This window comes from Rhopalosiphum padi, chromosome 3, assembly GCF_020882245.1.
Source record: "Rhopalosiphum padi isolate XX-2018 chromosome 3, ASM2088224v1, whole genome shotgun sequence".
Taxonomy (NCBI): domain Eukaryota; kingdom Metazoa; phylum Arthropoda; class Insecta; order Hemiptera; family Aphididae; genus Rhopalosiphum; species Rhopalosiphum padi.
Genome location: NC_083599.1, coordinates 70,197,005 through 70,213,660, shown reverse-complemented (window position 1 = coordinate 70,213,660; position 16,656 = coordinate 70,197,005). Strand labels below are relative to the sequence as shown.

General features: G+C 31.9%; 1 protein-coding gene across 3 annotated transcripts in view; it reads left to right on the top strand.

Annotated features, from left to right (window-relative positions):
- Window positions 1-16,656, top strand: part of LOC132927241 (uncharacterized) — a 29,320-nt gene that overhangs the window by 8,685 nt on the left and 3,979 nt on the right. For all 3 annotated transcript variants that reach the window (XM_060991741.1, XM_060991739.1, XM_060991740.1), the window contains 16 exons: window positions 1,549-3,157; window positions 3,239-3,406; window positions 4,208-4,743; window positions 5,256-5,712; window positions 5,783-6,139; window positions 7,058-7,279; window positions 7,370-8,044; window positions 8,218-8,696; window positions 8,967-9,117; window positions 9,216-9,419; window positions 9,513-9,722; window positions 9,785-10,127; window positions 12,841-13,518; window positions 13,931-15,383; window positions 15,727-15,982; window positions 16,053-16,527. In XM_060991741.1, coding sequence (XP_060847724.1) covers window positions 2,012-3,157; window positions 3,239-3,406; window positions 4,208-4,743; window positions 5,256-5,712; window positions 5,783-6,139; window positions 7,058-7,279; window positions 7,370-8,044; window positions 8,218-8,696; window positions 8,967-9,117; window positions 9,216-9,419; window positions 9,513-9,722; window positions 9,785-10,127; window positions 12,841-13,518; window positions 13,931-15,383; window positions 15,727-15,982; window positions 16,053-16,527 — 7,810 coding nt within the window. In that variant the 5' untranslated portion in view covers window positions 1,549-2,011. The remainder of the gene's footprint in view (window positions 1-1,548; window positions 3,158-3,238; window positions 3,407-4,207; window positions 4,744-5,255; window positions 5,713-5,782; window positions 6,140-7,057; window positions 7,280-7,369; window positions 8,045-8,217; window positions 8,697-8,966; window positions 9,118-9,215; window positions 9,420-9,512; window positions 9,723-9,784; window positions 10,128-12,840; window positions 13,519-13,930; window positions 15,384-15,726; window positions 15,983-16,052; window positions 16,528-16,656) is intronic.

The window sequence follows — 16,656 nt, the reverse complement described above, 5'->3', positions numbered from 1 at the left end:
TAAAATTTAGTACAACTCTAATAATGATCCACTTCACACCTAATGTACAGCAGAGTGGTACCCTCAAACCTATCTTTTTTGTTTTTAATTCCTAAGTTATATATTGCTTAAAAATTGTTTTATTTATTATATATAATATATTAATTTATTAAAAATAAATATTTTATTTTGATAAAAAAAAAAGTTCTTTGTTTGTATTTTATATTTGAATACTCTATACAAAGGTTTGTAAAAAAATATATGCTCTGTTAAAAAGTTCGGTGAAGTATATTCCTTAAAGTTGTACTTTTACCAATCTAAAAATAATAGAAATACATTTTTTGTAGACAATTTTTTTCAAAAAAAATCGATATTTATACAAAATTTAACAATTTATGTTCTATTATAGATTTAACATCAAAGATATTATTGAAGTTAGAAAAATTATTCGTATGAACTCGAAACTTTTCGCTGCATTGTTTATTATTATTTACTATTTAAAATGACATTTTTAATGTATTAAACTAAATTATACCACAAACCTATTTACATTGTTACATGGTAGGTACGTCGGTATTGACTTCTAAGTTATATGAAATAATATTATAATTATGTATGTAATGTAATATGTGATTTATTTTTTCTGATTATTAGTTCAATTTTATCGTAATTCTAATGTAAAGTTATTTTATAAATTACTAATAGCAATACAAAATATCTTTCGACAATTATTCGGCTGACAGACTTTCTCCGCTCAGAAACCTAATTTATCAAGTAAAAATAATTTAAAGCAAATATGAATGCTATAAAACTTTTAGACTGTGGTGTTGATAATTTCTTTAAAAATATTAATTATTGTCAAATATTAAAATAATGCACCCAGATTTTCATTAATACGTTATCACAACTTATTATTGCCCTCTTTATTGAAGTAGAATCATTGATTAAATATTAAATAGTACTATTTATAATTAATGGTAGCATCTATTATTATAATTATATTATAGAATATAGACTATTATATTAAAAAAATATCGCCACTGGTTTTCATGTACTATGTTTGTTATTTGATTACAAAGAATGATATATATATATATATATATATAGTGTACTCTCGATTATCTGATGTCTTCCTCAGAATCATCTACATATCTATATGTATACAAAAAGAAATAAGTATCTTTAAATTATACTTCATTATCGATTTAATTGGGTTGTCATAGCCGAATACTCGATAACGACGTAAATACGCTTGTTTAACATATATTAATTTCAATTTATTTTTAATTATTAAAAATATTTTCGTAATTTTAATTTTGCGGATTATCCGTGAAGCCTGTCACCCTATTCTGCGGATAATTGAGAGTACACTCTTATTATCGAATATCGGGAGTATTATACATTAATTTGCTTTGTAGCATATTATATGCTAGGTAATTTTCAAATAAGGCTATTTGTCTGGAAAATTCAGATATGTTTTATTAGTGAATATCGTTAACTTACTATAATTTACTTTAATATTTTGATGATTTATTAACAAAAATAAAACATTTATTTTGTTGATATAAGGTGTGACGCATGAAGTAAACAAGTGCACGCTGGTGTTACTACCGACTACCCTACTCTCTCATCACGGTGAAGATATTTACCCCGTCACTTCTTCTGACTTTGATGACAAAGAGTGATGTAATGCTATCTCTGTAACCACTGTAGTTAAAACAATCCATATCGATATCAACATTTTTCAACGACTGAAATTTAAAAAAATAATAAAAATCAAATATTGCTGTCACTATAATGGCAACAATTTACCTCTATCATCTGTTAAAGTATATTTATTAATATCGGTTTAACACTTTCCTACTACTATAACTGACCACTGCCACTTTCTTAACAAACCGCCCATCAAATACTACTTATTTTAATGGTTCTACAAACATTGATCCAATATAGTGTTATCACACTACGTTCCTGATAATTGGACATTGATTCCGTATGAAAGTCCAACAGCAAAAACAAAAATATTGGGATTATGAATTCCCTTGGAACTGAGGTTACAGGCCGTCGTAGCCTTTTAAATGGATTGGTGACAGCTGCCACAAGGTCTTGGCGACATGGAATTCAATCTAACGGGCACAATTCTAACACGGTGGTGTTTCCAACTATTTCTACATCAATTAATAATAATCCAACGTGTCGAACTTCTGCCACAGATCACATAACTGAGGATCAGAGAAGGCGAGATCAGCAACAACGGCAACAAGAACACAGACTCAACCTCCTCTGGTACGGCGGAGACGCAATGCAGCGTCCATCACAGACGCCATCTGTTCTATTTGAATTGCACAACCGTTATCAGTCACCAGATGACTGGGAAAAACAACCATTACGACAACGACGACGTAAGTCTCAACAATCGCAACATCACCGGAATAATAAAAACCATTCGGCGTTACCAACATCACCGATTGTATGGGCTTTACTATTACATACAATGTATTCAGCTGCTATGGCCGCAGTATATTACATATATGGTATGAAATTTGGTAGTGGATGGATATGGTTAAGAGGAATCGATAACAGCAGTATATTTAAATGGTTATGTCATCTACAACCTATGTGGTATTTTGTTGGGCAAGCTTTTTGCGCAGCCATCATTGGTTATGTTTGGTATCAGTGGCAAAAACGTCAACGGTGGTGTTGCTACATGTTAATCGTACTATTTATCACCGCAATTTTGCCGTCTGTACCACTCGCTGAAGTGTTCGGGGATAAAAATATGAATAAAATGACTGAAGTTCCGAAAGAAAACTCTATTGAAGGACAAAAGCAGTTGTCACTACAACTTAATTATTATAATTCAGAAAGTTTTTATGAAAATCAATTAGCACTTTACGAAGGCTTATGGCAAATGTCATTTTTCATATTTGTCACGTACTGTCTGGTTTTTCCAACGAGTATAGACGGATTTTTAAATAAAGAACATAAGGAAAGTTTTAACGAACATAATGATAATAAAAAAAATGAAGATACATTCAAAGAAGACCGCCATATTTCAATTGCTGTTTTTCTGTTTACTATCGTAACTTCCATCGGACACACAACCCTTAATATGTATATCGCTTACCAACAACACAAGCGCCTAGTCAATAATTCATCTATGGCGGCCATTCAACAGGTTATTATAATTCAAAGAATATTGTTTTTAAATTTATATTGCATTAATTTTAATAACTTTTTTATTTATAAAAAACAATAGCTTATAGCTAACGTAGTAGTTCTGGCATGTGTCAACCTGGTTGGATGGCTATTGCGTCAATCAATAATCCAAGACCGTACTGAAATTAGAAGTCACGAGGGCAACAGCAGATTTGATGGGAAACACAAATATTTTCGATTAGCATTGCGCCGGCAGGCTGACAAACTGGTGAGTTCATGTTAATACTATTGAGATACATGTACGAGTAGTATTAATTAATGCCCAGTCTTATAGTTATAACTTATTTTAAAATTTAACGATTTGACTCATTTTAAAAAACAATTTATTCCATTAGAAACTATAAAGTGAAAATATTATATTTGTTTTAAGGGTACTGGAGTAAATACATTTTTAATTCATAAACTTACAGAAAAATATTCATATAATAACATTATCGAATTAAAGATTTATTTTAATATTATTTTACGAAAATAGGATAGGCTTAGCTATATATTAGACTATTCTATAAAGCGTGAATTTTGCCTGAAAAGTTATTTAAAATGATATTGTTTCTACTTGAAACTAACTAAAATACATTAAAACCTTAAGTTTTACAATATTACACCGGCTGGATAAATTCGATGAAAAACATTAAAATAGGTACTATGATGATAGATATTAGTTCTATAAAAATATTTTAACATTTATTATTTATTCTAGATTATAGATTATTATTGTTATTAATAGATTTTTGAATTTCAATTTGTATTAAGGCAACAACTAACAATAAAATACTCCATAATTTCCATTTTCAGAAAGTAAAATCGTGACAATGTTTTAATAAACTAGTACTTTACCACTAAGTATAAATTACATTAAATAAAAAAATTCTCTTTCGATTCTGGCCGGAAATCTATCTCAATTTTGGTTCTTAAATTGTTGGAATAATAAAAACTGTTTATAATACTACTTATAGTTACTAAATACTAAATTATATTAATAGATAAATATGACTTATTTGATAAACAGAATCAACTTCTAACATCCTTGCTACCCAGGCGTGTATTTTTGGAAATGAAACACGACATAGTTGCCGATGCTGCACGTTCCATTAACACAATTTGCAGTTCTAATGACAATAACCACCAAGACGATGCACAATTACAGAGTCATCAGCAAGAAATACTACTAAATACTAATAATATTCCGAAAATGTATTTAAAAGAATATGAAAATGTTAGTGTTGTGTTTGCCAATGTCACTGGATTCTGGGATAATGCACCCCTAATTATGAGCAATAATAATTCTGTCCCCCAAATTTCCACCCAACTGATTACACTTATTGATCAACTTCTGGCAAATCTATTTCGTAAATTGGCATATCGCAATCGTTGCCTCCCAATACGACTACTCGGCCACCGTATGTATTTCATTTCCGGATTACCTGATGAAGAAAGTTATGGTTATGACGATGACGAACACAAGAACGCTAGTTGGTTGATGAATGACAATGGACATGCCAGAAATGCCATCCAAATGGGATTAGATCTAATCGAAGCTGTTAAGTAAGTACACAACTAATTGAATACGATCCTTATTTCTTTTGCTACCCAGTTAATACAACTACTATGCTATCTTTAGTATTTCTGATAGAGAAGTATCTTACTTTCAGTTAAACATTAACTTTTTTGGAAAAAAAAGTTAATTAGATTAAATTAATTTCATATTAAAGTGTTACATTGACTCTTATATTAAAATCTATTTATATGGTATAAATGTGAAGTATAGCAAATTAAAATAAAATGCTTTACTCATATGTCTAACAGAAATATAACACGCTATTATACTTTATGCGTTTTGCTAATTATTATATTATTCCATTGGAAGATTCATTAATACACTATTATTCAATGAATAAATTAAGTTGTTCGGACTTATAGATTTTAAGCCAATTATTAATTCTCCATATACAGTTATCGTTTATCCGCACATAATACCAACTGCATTTTTTTTCTAGTATATATTGTATACAACAATGTTTTTTTTGTAATCGTAATATCTTAATTCTATAAAATAGTACTGTGGTTCGTGATGTAAGTCGGTGCCACAACACACCCAAAATCAATCTTAATGTCCGAGTGGGCGTTCATTCAGGCCGAGTAGCGTGTGGTGTACTCGGTTTCACTGGAGATACTGACATCCGGTCTAACTCTGGTAGTCGTTGGCAATATAGTGCATGGGGCCGTGATGTACATGTAGCGTCGTATATTGAGAACAGTGGTCGTCCCGGATTGGTGCATGTAAGTCGCGCCACGGTCAATCAAGTTACTAAGAAAGGAGTTGTTAATACTGCAGTTAATCGAGTAAATCATTTGCCACCGGGAGTCAGTCTACGTAACGACACAATCAACAATCAAACCGATTCCAAAGGCAACTTAAATGACTACTCGTTTGAACGTAGTCATGAAGAAGAAAGGAATCATTTTCTCCGCCATAACCGAATTGATACATATTTTGTCAAACCTAGAACTACAGTAAGCTATACATTATCTCAACACTATAGTTTTCGTAACAAATTTAACTGTTAATGATTATTTTTTTCAGTATCCACATCCAGAAAAGAATGATAAGTCAATGGACAATTATAGCATTTATGATATCAGTAGTGAAGTAATTGTGCCATTAATTCTACAATCAGTGGAGCAACAACTACTTAGAGAAGAAATGCGACAAAAATGTGCTGTCGCCGGATCAAGGCCTGAAACAGAGATGGAGTCAGAACAATTACCAACTATTTCGACAACAGCGGTTGCAGACATGCCGGTGACAATAGCTGCTATGGTCCCTGTAGCCTCGGTAATGAAAAGAAATCGCCATAGGCGGAGTAGATATTTTGAACAAGAGTCACAACAAGCTGCTTCTACAAATTTAAATACTACACCCGCTATCAATTCATCAACGGTACTTATCATTTAATATATTTAATATTTAATAAAGAGTAATAGTGGGTTAGGAAACGTTGTATAGGTATGCGTTTGTTGGATACAACGAATATATCGTTCACACAGTCGACAGCTAACCCCATTTTAGTGTAAATTATATATTATTAGATTCTCGATGAAGCGATGTATGTATTGATTTTACAATAGGTTTTATTTTTTTTTACGTGCACTAGATAAGTAGCTAATAAAATGCTTTGATTTTCAAAATTGAGGATGGTTTTTGATAGCAAATTGGATCCAGTTTTGTACTACGAAAGGTCAAAATTAAAAATTCTTAGTAGTTTTCAAAATAATCGTGAAAATATACGTGAAACTTTACAAAAAAAATCCGTTATTAACAAAATCGATTTAGTTTTTTGATGTAATTTAAAAACAAATAACTTAAGATACTGAACATTTTCAAAGAATATTTATGTAAGCGTTTTTTACACATAACTTACCTGATTTTCAAAATATTTCTCCTATTGTTTAGCTATTTAGAAAATATTTAATTTTTCAATTTTTTTTTCTATAAATGTTAGTAAAAAATTTAACACAAGGTAAATGCTTGAAAAATTAACAGGAGGTTCCTTCTAACATTTTAATTTACCAATTAAAAATATCGAATATTTATAGTCACAATATTTCTTAAGTGTTTAAATTTAAAGTTTTGATAAAATTTATTAAAATCTTTATCATTTACAAGTTATTTTGTAATTAGAAATTCATGAAAATGTTTATAATATTTCATGCATTTAAGTCTTAATGTTATACAAAATCACATCAGTGACTCTTTTGATACCTAAAATGTACATCAGTATGGTACCCACTTGCCCACCTTTATACCTTTTTATTTCATTTAATTATAATCACATACACGTGTACCTATTATTTTTAGGAGCGTTACGGCCGATGGGAAGATGACGTATTTGTAGTTTGTAATAAAGATGATCACGAGAAGGTTAAAGGTAAATCTGATGACGATGATCTTTTTCGGTTGGCCAAATCACAGCTATTGCTTCTGTGTGTAATTATTACCTTATTTGTGGTTAACGTAACAACTATGCCATGGACTATGTTACTCGGTATTACATTTATTACACCGTTCGTTATAACTGCTGTAAGTTTTTTTAATTTAAATTTAAATAATATTAGTTACGTTACTATAATTAATAAATGTGTGATCAATTACATATATATGTGCATATAGGGAGAACTGATCTATGTGATGGCTTTATTGATTGATTGGATTCCTCGTCCCAGGTTTTACAGCACTACTTATGCCACCGCCATTATTGCTGATGATGATGAATATTATCATCACTATGATAGTGATAACAATGATAGTGATGCTAGTAGCAGCAGCAATGGTGATGATAAATGTTTAAGACGTTTTTTTATTTGCCATCCTAGCCGATATTCATTGTTTGCCTGGCTATTAAAACCATTTCAATGCAGGACAAAGTCCGTGATGACCACTCGTAACCATTTAGACAATAGTGATGGTTGGCGAAAGTGTTCTTTAAAATGGTGTCGTTGTTATAGACTCCATAGCTGGTTCACCTGTTGCTTAAATAATGAAGGCGCATCTTCGTGTATGTCATCTGATGACAGTGATATTGAAAGTAGACTTGGTTTTCGAAACGAGAATGCCATAATGGCAGCAACATCAAGAGCGTCGCCGTTACAGCAGCAAAATCGGCTACAACATTCACAACCTATTAACATTAATAGTAACTACAAAAACAGTTTGTTACGCCGGCGACATAGACAATTGAAAAGGATATATCAAGATGAAGAGAGACGCACCTACTTTTATTGGATATGTGCCAGCTGCGAGCTGATTGTTGTATTACTCATTTGTCTTTTGGCTTTATTAAACGCTGTAAGTGTTACTACGATTACCACTTAACCCAATTGCATACAATTTTTGTGTACATACTCTTACATTTCATGTACAGTATGCACACAAGCAACAAAACATTAGAATTGTCATGTCTAATTCTTTTTTAATGATTTTTTTTATTTTGAGCTCATTTTCAAATGTTTTTTTTTTAGTTTACTTGTGAACCAGTTGAATTAAATTCAGCAGACACCGTATACAATCAACTTTATACTCGCAATACTATTCTGAATGGTAATGGTGGATTCAATACCCCTTTAATTAACTCAACACAACAATATCGAAGTCCACTGACGTGTATGTGGCCTCAGTATGCTGTACTCACGTGCTGTTTAGTGTATGCATCAATAGCTATTGCGTTTCCCATATATTATGGTTCGCTGCCAACACTGCGGATGAAAATCGTAATATTGTTTGTTATGACTTGTGTATTTGCTGTGGCTTTTGTTCACTTTACGCACAAACACGTATTTATGGCTGCCTCGATGTCATCTCCGACACCATCATTCTTTAGTAATTCTAACGTGTCCCAAGATCATCGAACAAACAACACTGTTACCAAAAATAATAATGACCATCATGGAATAATCAATGCCCTCATCCATAGTGATGGCTACCAGGAAAACCAACAATTGTAAGCATTATCGTTTAATATAATTATAATTGAATACCTATCGTGTAAATGTTATTTTATTTGAATTGTCAAAAATTAATTGTACCATTAACATATCATAAAAATATTTTATTTATTTTTTGACCATTAATAATTAACTATTTCGAATTTTTAAGTAGTCGAATTGTCAAAACTTTACTTTACGATTGTACACGATAATACATTGTGCTTATTCCTTACTGCTGGTATATCTTTATTAACAATATTTATTCATTAACCCTGTTTATATAGATTAAAACTACAAGATAGAGAACAGCAGAAAGTGGCTGGTTTAAACACTGCTACGGCTACGGTGTACGCAATTGCATTCGCTTTGGCCACACTTGCCTGTTTCGTGTACAAACATCGTTTACAAGACCGACGAGCACACCACAGAGTTAAGGTTAATATTAACAAACTTGATTAAAAAGCGTAAACCACAAACTAGTTGCCTAAATATTTAATTAATTAAGTTTGTTGACATTTGTTTATTTTTTATAGGTGGATCGTAACGTCAGACGATTATGTGTGTTGCGCGAAGCACATCGTCGTACTTTGCATGCTATTATACCGGATCATGTGACAAATTTATTGCGAAAAAGATGCATTAATGATCCTAATGATGCTGACGATGAATTTGAAGGAACTCAGAGCCAGCAGAGCTACGTTTTTGGAGAAAATAGACCAATACCAGTAAAAATCACTGTATGTATACCCAACTTAACGTTATTCCTCAAATAATTCAATACTTAAAGTGACTTTTGAGTAAAATAATTTATTTTTTCGTCATTTTATTAGAATCAAATTCAAGAACACGTTTCTGCAAACTTGTCACAGCCGCTCTACCAATGTAGCTATCGAGCCATAGTTATTGTGTTTGCTACGATTGTACAACAAGAACAATCAATACCAAACACCTTCAACAGTGGTGAAAACGGTGATACCAGCGGTCATCACTGTCATAAACAGCTAGCACTACTTCACAACATATTCAGCGAATTTGATAGAGTAATTGTTATGAGCTAAAAATAATTTTTAAGTTAAAAATTAATTAATTTTTATATTAACAGCTTCTTGATAATCAAAAATACCGAGGAATAATAGAAAAAATAAAAATGTTGGGAACTAACACATTTATGGCTGCTGTTGGCTTACAACATCATAACGGGCTATTACGTCGACAAGTGATGCAGCTGGATGAAATTAAACAGGGATGTGATAATAGAGAAAAAGCTGATGTTGGTCTAAAAGATAAAATCGAATTATACGATGTCATATCAGCAAATAATATAACATTTGCTTTCGATTTCATTCGGGAAATGCGCCGCATATTGCATCATCTTCAGACAACAACGTTAACTCCTGTTGGAAGCTCACATAACTCACAATCTACACACTTTGTTCTTCGAGCTGGTTAGTTTATAATACCATAAGTACTTATTACCAAATTTATTTTAAAAAGTGGGCAAGTGGGTATTGCTCTGCTGTATAGTAGAGTTGGAGAGTAGGTCATTGATCACCATAATGGATGTGTTAAATTTGAATGCAATGACGGGTATCATTGTATACGAAAAACAATTCTGAACGGAGATGATTTGTCAGTCAATGATAATTAGTTGGATATATTATATTATTACCTATATTTAAATTGTAATATATCGTTATTTTACGCGATTTCGTAAAAAATTAAATTTCATACGCTCATAAAATGTTTTCTATATTGACGCTGGAATTTTTTTTTACAGTTACTTGTAGGAAAACTTATGGATAACCTTGTATTGGATTTTTGAATCTTAAGTATAAATCACAAAAATTTTATGAATTTTCAACTTCAAAATTCCTTGCAAATTTTCTCAATTTTGATATATTTCGTAAGCATTTGAACTTTAAATAGTTATAAACAAAAATTGTGACTAATGATTTTTGATTTTTTTTTACTACGATAGGTACAACTTATAATAAACCTTGTATTAAATTTTAAAGATTTTTTGGATAGCCAAATTTTTTATTGGCATTTTAAGAAAAAAACTTAGAAAAGTTTAAAATTTAAATTGTCTATAAGTAAAAAGGTCAAAATATTTTGAAAATTTAATCGTAAATAGATAACCATAATATAAACATTTGGTGAAAATTTCAAGTATTTACAATGATTCGTTTTTGAGTTACAGCAAAATCAAAAAATCGATTTAGTCGAAAAGTGGTTATGCGTAAAAATTCCCGTTTTTCCGTTATTTTTTCATGGCTTTTCCCGACACTTTTGAAAACTACTGGAAATTTTTTACTTTTGAGTTTTGACCATAGTACCAACTAGATGAATTTTCCTATTCAAAGAGGGGCTGAAGTCAAAAATCGAAGCATTATTACTACTCCAAAACGTGATGACAGACACAAAAATAAAAAAACAACACACATCATTGTAAAATCAATACATTCATCACTCCGTTCAGAAACTAATATAAGCACCTATAACATATTTAAATAAAGTTACACCGATAAGCTTTATTCAGCTTAATACTACCGTATTTTATAATTCTTAATACAATCACAGAAAGGAAAAATATGTATTCCTTAAATATCTGAAATGTGTTATATTGTTAAGTATTGTATACCATGGCTTTCCATATTCACATAAACAATTATTCCCACTTTAATAATTTTCATCTTTTTGATTTAATTAATTTTTTCAAAATACTTTAAAACACTTAAATATATTTACTAATGGATAATAGTTCTAAAGTTTGTATTTTGTTCTCCAATATTTATCAACATAATATAATATCAACTAATACGGTTTATTATTTTATTATTATATTTATTTGCAGTATGTAGTCTTAAATGTTTGGTAATTATGGTTTTGATAAACTTATAAGGTAAAACACAACCCAATTTTCAATGACCATAGTATTGAATTACTTGAACCCTAAATAATATCTTATATATTATTTTCTAATTGTTGATTAATTTTTTTATTTAGTGATTTTATGTCTCTTTTCTATAGTTTGTAATATTGATTTAAAAACATCACTCACTTTGTGTTATTGATTAGTAAGAGGTATATTTACAAGATGTTAATTATCAATCCATTGCAATTTAATCGTCACCGTTTTCAATAATTTTACTTATCCTTATAAGCTATATCAATTAAAATAGTAATTTTTAGTAATTTTCAAAAACCTCATCACTTATTAGTTATTATGCATAGTTTTAAATATAAATGTTTATAAAAAAAAAATTAGTATAATAGTATTAAATAATAAAATAGTTAAATATATATATATATACAGGTGATTCTTTTATCATTAAACACTCATTATTTAAAAAAGTGTTAACTGTTTATAACATTTTTAGTTTCATCCTTTTCTATAACTATATAACATTTTTATATTTAAAAGTGAAATTACTATCAATTTTTGATTTTCAAATACTAACCTATAATAAAAAATTTTTAAATAATGAGTGGGGCTAATAATTTTATGAATTTTAACATAAAATTTATAATTTTTCATTAGACCGTCTGTGAGTTATAGCTGCTCAAAGTTGGGTGATTTAAGATTTTTAGGTGTTAGTGCTACTGGTTATTAAAGCGTTGATAACTGCATGTACTAAGTTATTACTGCGTCGAAGATTGACTACGAGTTTATTACATATGAATATATGATTATATGAAACAAGAAGTATTATAAAAACCGAAAACCGCTAAACTTTGAAAAGCTATATCTCACTAAAAACTTAACAAAAAATAATAATTTAAACGTTAAAATTCATAAAAAAAATAACTCTATTAATTTATTACATTTTAAATATAGGTTGCCATTTTAAAATCAAAAGTTGATAATGGTTTCACTATTAAATAAAAGGGTGAAAAAAATAATTATTTTATACAGTTTGAAAAAAGCATGAAACAAAATATTTTGAAAAAAAAAATGAAAAAAGTCAATACTTTACGAAATGATGAGTGTTTAATAATAAAAGAATTACCAACATTATATATATATATATATTTCATCGTTTATTTTACTTGTTATGCAACATCAGATACATACACACAATTATCTTTCAAGTTACAGTATTAAGTGCATCATACATACAGAATCATTTATGAATAATCATCCGATTATTTTTACAGGAGTAGATATTGGACCCGCTGTAGCTGGTTTAATCGGCTGTAATGACGGAATTTGGAAACGTCCACAATTCGACATATGGGGTAAAACAGTAAACGTAGCTAGACAGATGGACATGACTGGTATACCAGGTAAAACACAAGTTACTAATTGTGTTCACGATATAATGGAAACTATACAACATTCGAAGTACAAATTCGATAAACATACCAATATTATAAACAAATACAAAATGAGAAATACTTATTTGGTTCGTGAGAGTTTTGAACGAGATGATGAACATAACTCAGTTCAACGAAAACTCTCCAGTTATCATAATGCACAGCTTCGTCAAAATTCTCCTTATCAATATGAGTCAGAACAATCACATCAACTGAACAAACAACCTACCCCCATTAAACCGTTACAGAACGCCCACCGCTTGACACCTCAGCACTTAGCGCGTGACCAGCCACCGCTTAATGTAGTACCACTTGTTAACGTCCACTTGAAGCACTCCCACTACAACTCTATGGTACAACAAGATTTAAGGCAAAAATGTTTGGAACTACAAAAAACACCACCACCGCCACCACCACGAAGTCCACCACCGGTTACAACACGGCGGACCCAATATCCAATGCAACATAAATACAGTGAAGAATGCGATCGATATCCAGATAACCAGCAAAGATCACGAGGTAAATTATAATCTTACTACATTAGAAGTGGTCTAAAATGTGAAAAATCTTTTTTATTTATGTCCCATTGTCTCAAATTGTTAAAATAAGTAATCCCAGTATACTTAAAGATTTCTTAATTATACTATAATTAATAATCGTCTTTAAGTATTAGACATTTTAAAAAATGATTACGATTGCACAGTTATCGATTTTTAAGAATAAAATATAAAAATGAAAAGTATTAAAAAATTGTATGTTATTATATTTTTGTAATATAGTATCTAAAACAGCGGTTTACAACCTTTTTCCATGACTTAAATCCAAATAAATTTCGACACACTTAATTCGTTAAGACCAAAGATTTTTATAAATAAAATTAAAATATAATTACAAATTGTTAATAATTATTTTTTTCCTTGGAAAAAAACAGGTGCTCATTCGTCTCATGGTAAACAAGAGCAATATCAACAAAACTTATGCACGTCCAATTCGACCTCATCAACTGCAGCCACATACGCTCGCCCGCTACAAAAACAACAGCAGCAGAACAACAGTAAACAGTCTACTTCAATGCCTCCCCATGGTCTCGTTCGAATTTTCGGTGATGATTCACAGCAACTATCGCCATCACATACCCCAATTACTACCGAATCCAAACCAACGTGTACCTCTTCTAACCATTCTACTGGTGGTACAACTCTAAACACTACTTTACAAAATCATATACAACCCCAACAAATACGTCGTCCAAACGTATTGCTTCTAAAGAATACAACGTCTGTATCAACGAATAAATTTGATGCCAATCGTCCTTTGCCAGATCCACCACGCTCTTCTGACACCGTTGCTGGTCGACATCGAAACCGTGATGATCCAAGGCGACGGCGACGCCGTCAGCACAATCAGCCTCCAACAACGACCAAGCAGCGGCAGGAAGCCAAACAGGATATTAATAATGTTCGGTGTCCGGGTGTGGTCTCTCCGGCCTGGCCGTCATCATCTTCGTTCCGTTCACCAATCAGTGTGGGAAGTTTCGTCAGTGAGTCATCTCCGCCATCGTCATTGTCATCATCTGGTTCTACAGATGCCGGTGGCACTACAACATCAAATAACAATTACAATACTACCACTGCGTCTTCGTCGTCGGACGACAGTTTTGGTTGTACGACTACAGAAGATGGTGGTGGTATTGATAGAATGGATACTGAAGATTTAGACACTGCTGTCTCGTCGGTGGCCATATCATCCGTTCACCATCGTTATCGACAACAGCAGCATTTATTGCTTCATCAGTGGTCTCCATCGACGACGGCTAATTCATCCCCTGTAAGACGATCTTCGTCTTTTCGCTCACCACTGTCTGCTGGCGACAACACCGCCGCGTCTTCATCATCACTGCGATCTCCGCCTATCATTGGCCATACTGCTACTACCAGCATTGGAGGAACACAATCGTTAAACCGTCGTCATGTGCGCCCTGCGAACACTACCTCAGGTGCTGGTAGCAGCTCCAGTCGCCGTCGTCGACGCCGGCAGCAGCAGCAGCAAAACAACCCAGTAATAGCTGGAAATTCTACACCGCCATCTGGTGATATACCAGATGTTATAGGCATTATGAACACCGCCTCAAATATATCAACTGAAAAGCATGAGTCACCCTCATCGTCGCCGTGGAAAAAGCATCAGCAACAACAGCAACGACGACAAATTACGAGTAAAGACCAAGGAACTGGTGGTGGAGTAGTAGGCCCAGATTTTACTGATGAGATACGGCGTATATTATTGTTGGACCATCATCGTGGCAACGTTCGTCAACAGCGAGGCCCATTCAATGAAGAAGTACAAGTCAACAAACACTGCGATGACTACAATGATGGCAAAGAGTATGTACTCATTTACATTTTCAGAAATAAATAAATAGTGACGCCTTACTAGGTTAAATAGTTTGATATTTGTTTTCATACTATTTATCCACTAGATTAGGTTAAAATTCTTTATATTTGAGTAAATTTGACAATATTTAAGAATATGTTCGTCATGGAATATGCTGTAACAGTAATAAAAAATAATTTAAAAAAGATTATATTAATAGCCATCACATAACTAACTCTATAATTGTTAGAAGCATTAGTTCTGTTCGTGTAAATACCTTTTTAATATCTTATGTTTTTTCATGATCTGTTTTGTATGATAAAATAATATATTTATGTTATTTATTTTTAATAGGAAAGTCAATGATAACATTGCCAAACACATGCCTTCGTCAGAGCAACTGCGTCTTTGCACTGCAACAGTTGTGACGACGGATCGGAAACCTGGTAAAGATGACAAAAATAGCCAACAAGTCGAGAAAGATAATGTGAAACTAACAGCAATAGCAGTTCCGACTACTGTAGCTTCGACGACAGTTGCGGAAAGTGTTTCATCAGCATCATTATTTGAAGAGCGTGAAAGACAAATAACGGAACAAGTCAAGCGACAGGTGAAAAACATTCTCTATTTATTGAATGTTTAAAGTTTGTGTGATTAAAATGTGTATAATAATATTTTAGCAAGCTGAAGTGAGGCGGATATTACAGGAGCATAAGAACAATGTGGTAGCTGTTGTCAGAGGACCGACAACAACTACGACTGATGATATTTCACACAGCCGTAAACAACGAGGTATGGCTTTGGCGGTAGAATCATCATGGAGCGACGATGAATCGTTAGAACCATCATTACTAGAAAGCAAACATCGACCACAACGCATTGGTTTCACAGTGGGTATGAATGACCACGAAGCCAATAGTAGCATCGTGACTGCTGAAACAGAATACACTACAGGTGGGGATGGTGACGACTACACGACTGACGGTGATGGATACACTACCACTGGGTACACAACAGACGAAGCTGCTGCTCCTGCTAGTCGACAGATAGATATCTCATATGCTACTACCGGTGGTTTACCTTGTGTATCTACAGCACGACAACTCGATGATAACCTATCAACCATAAATGACACTGGACTAACTGACGCTGAAGGTTTGCAATTTTCTGTGACTTAAATTAACTTCCATATGTTGTATATACATTTATTTTATAAATGTAAATAATTATAACTATAATTATTACTATTACTGTACAATATTTTTTTAATTTTATGTGCTTATT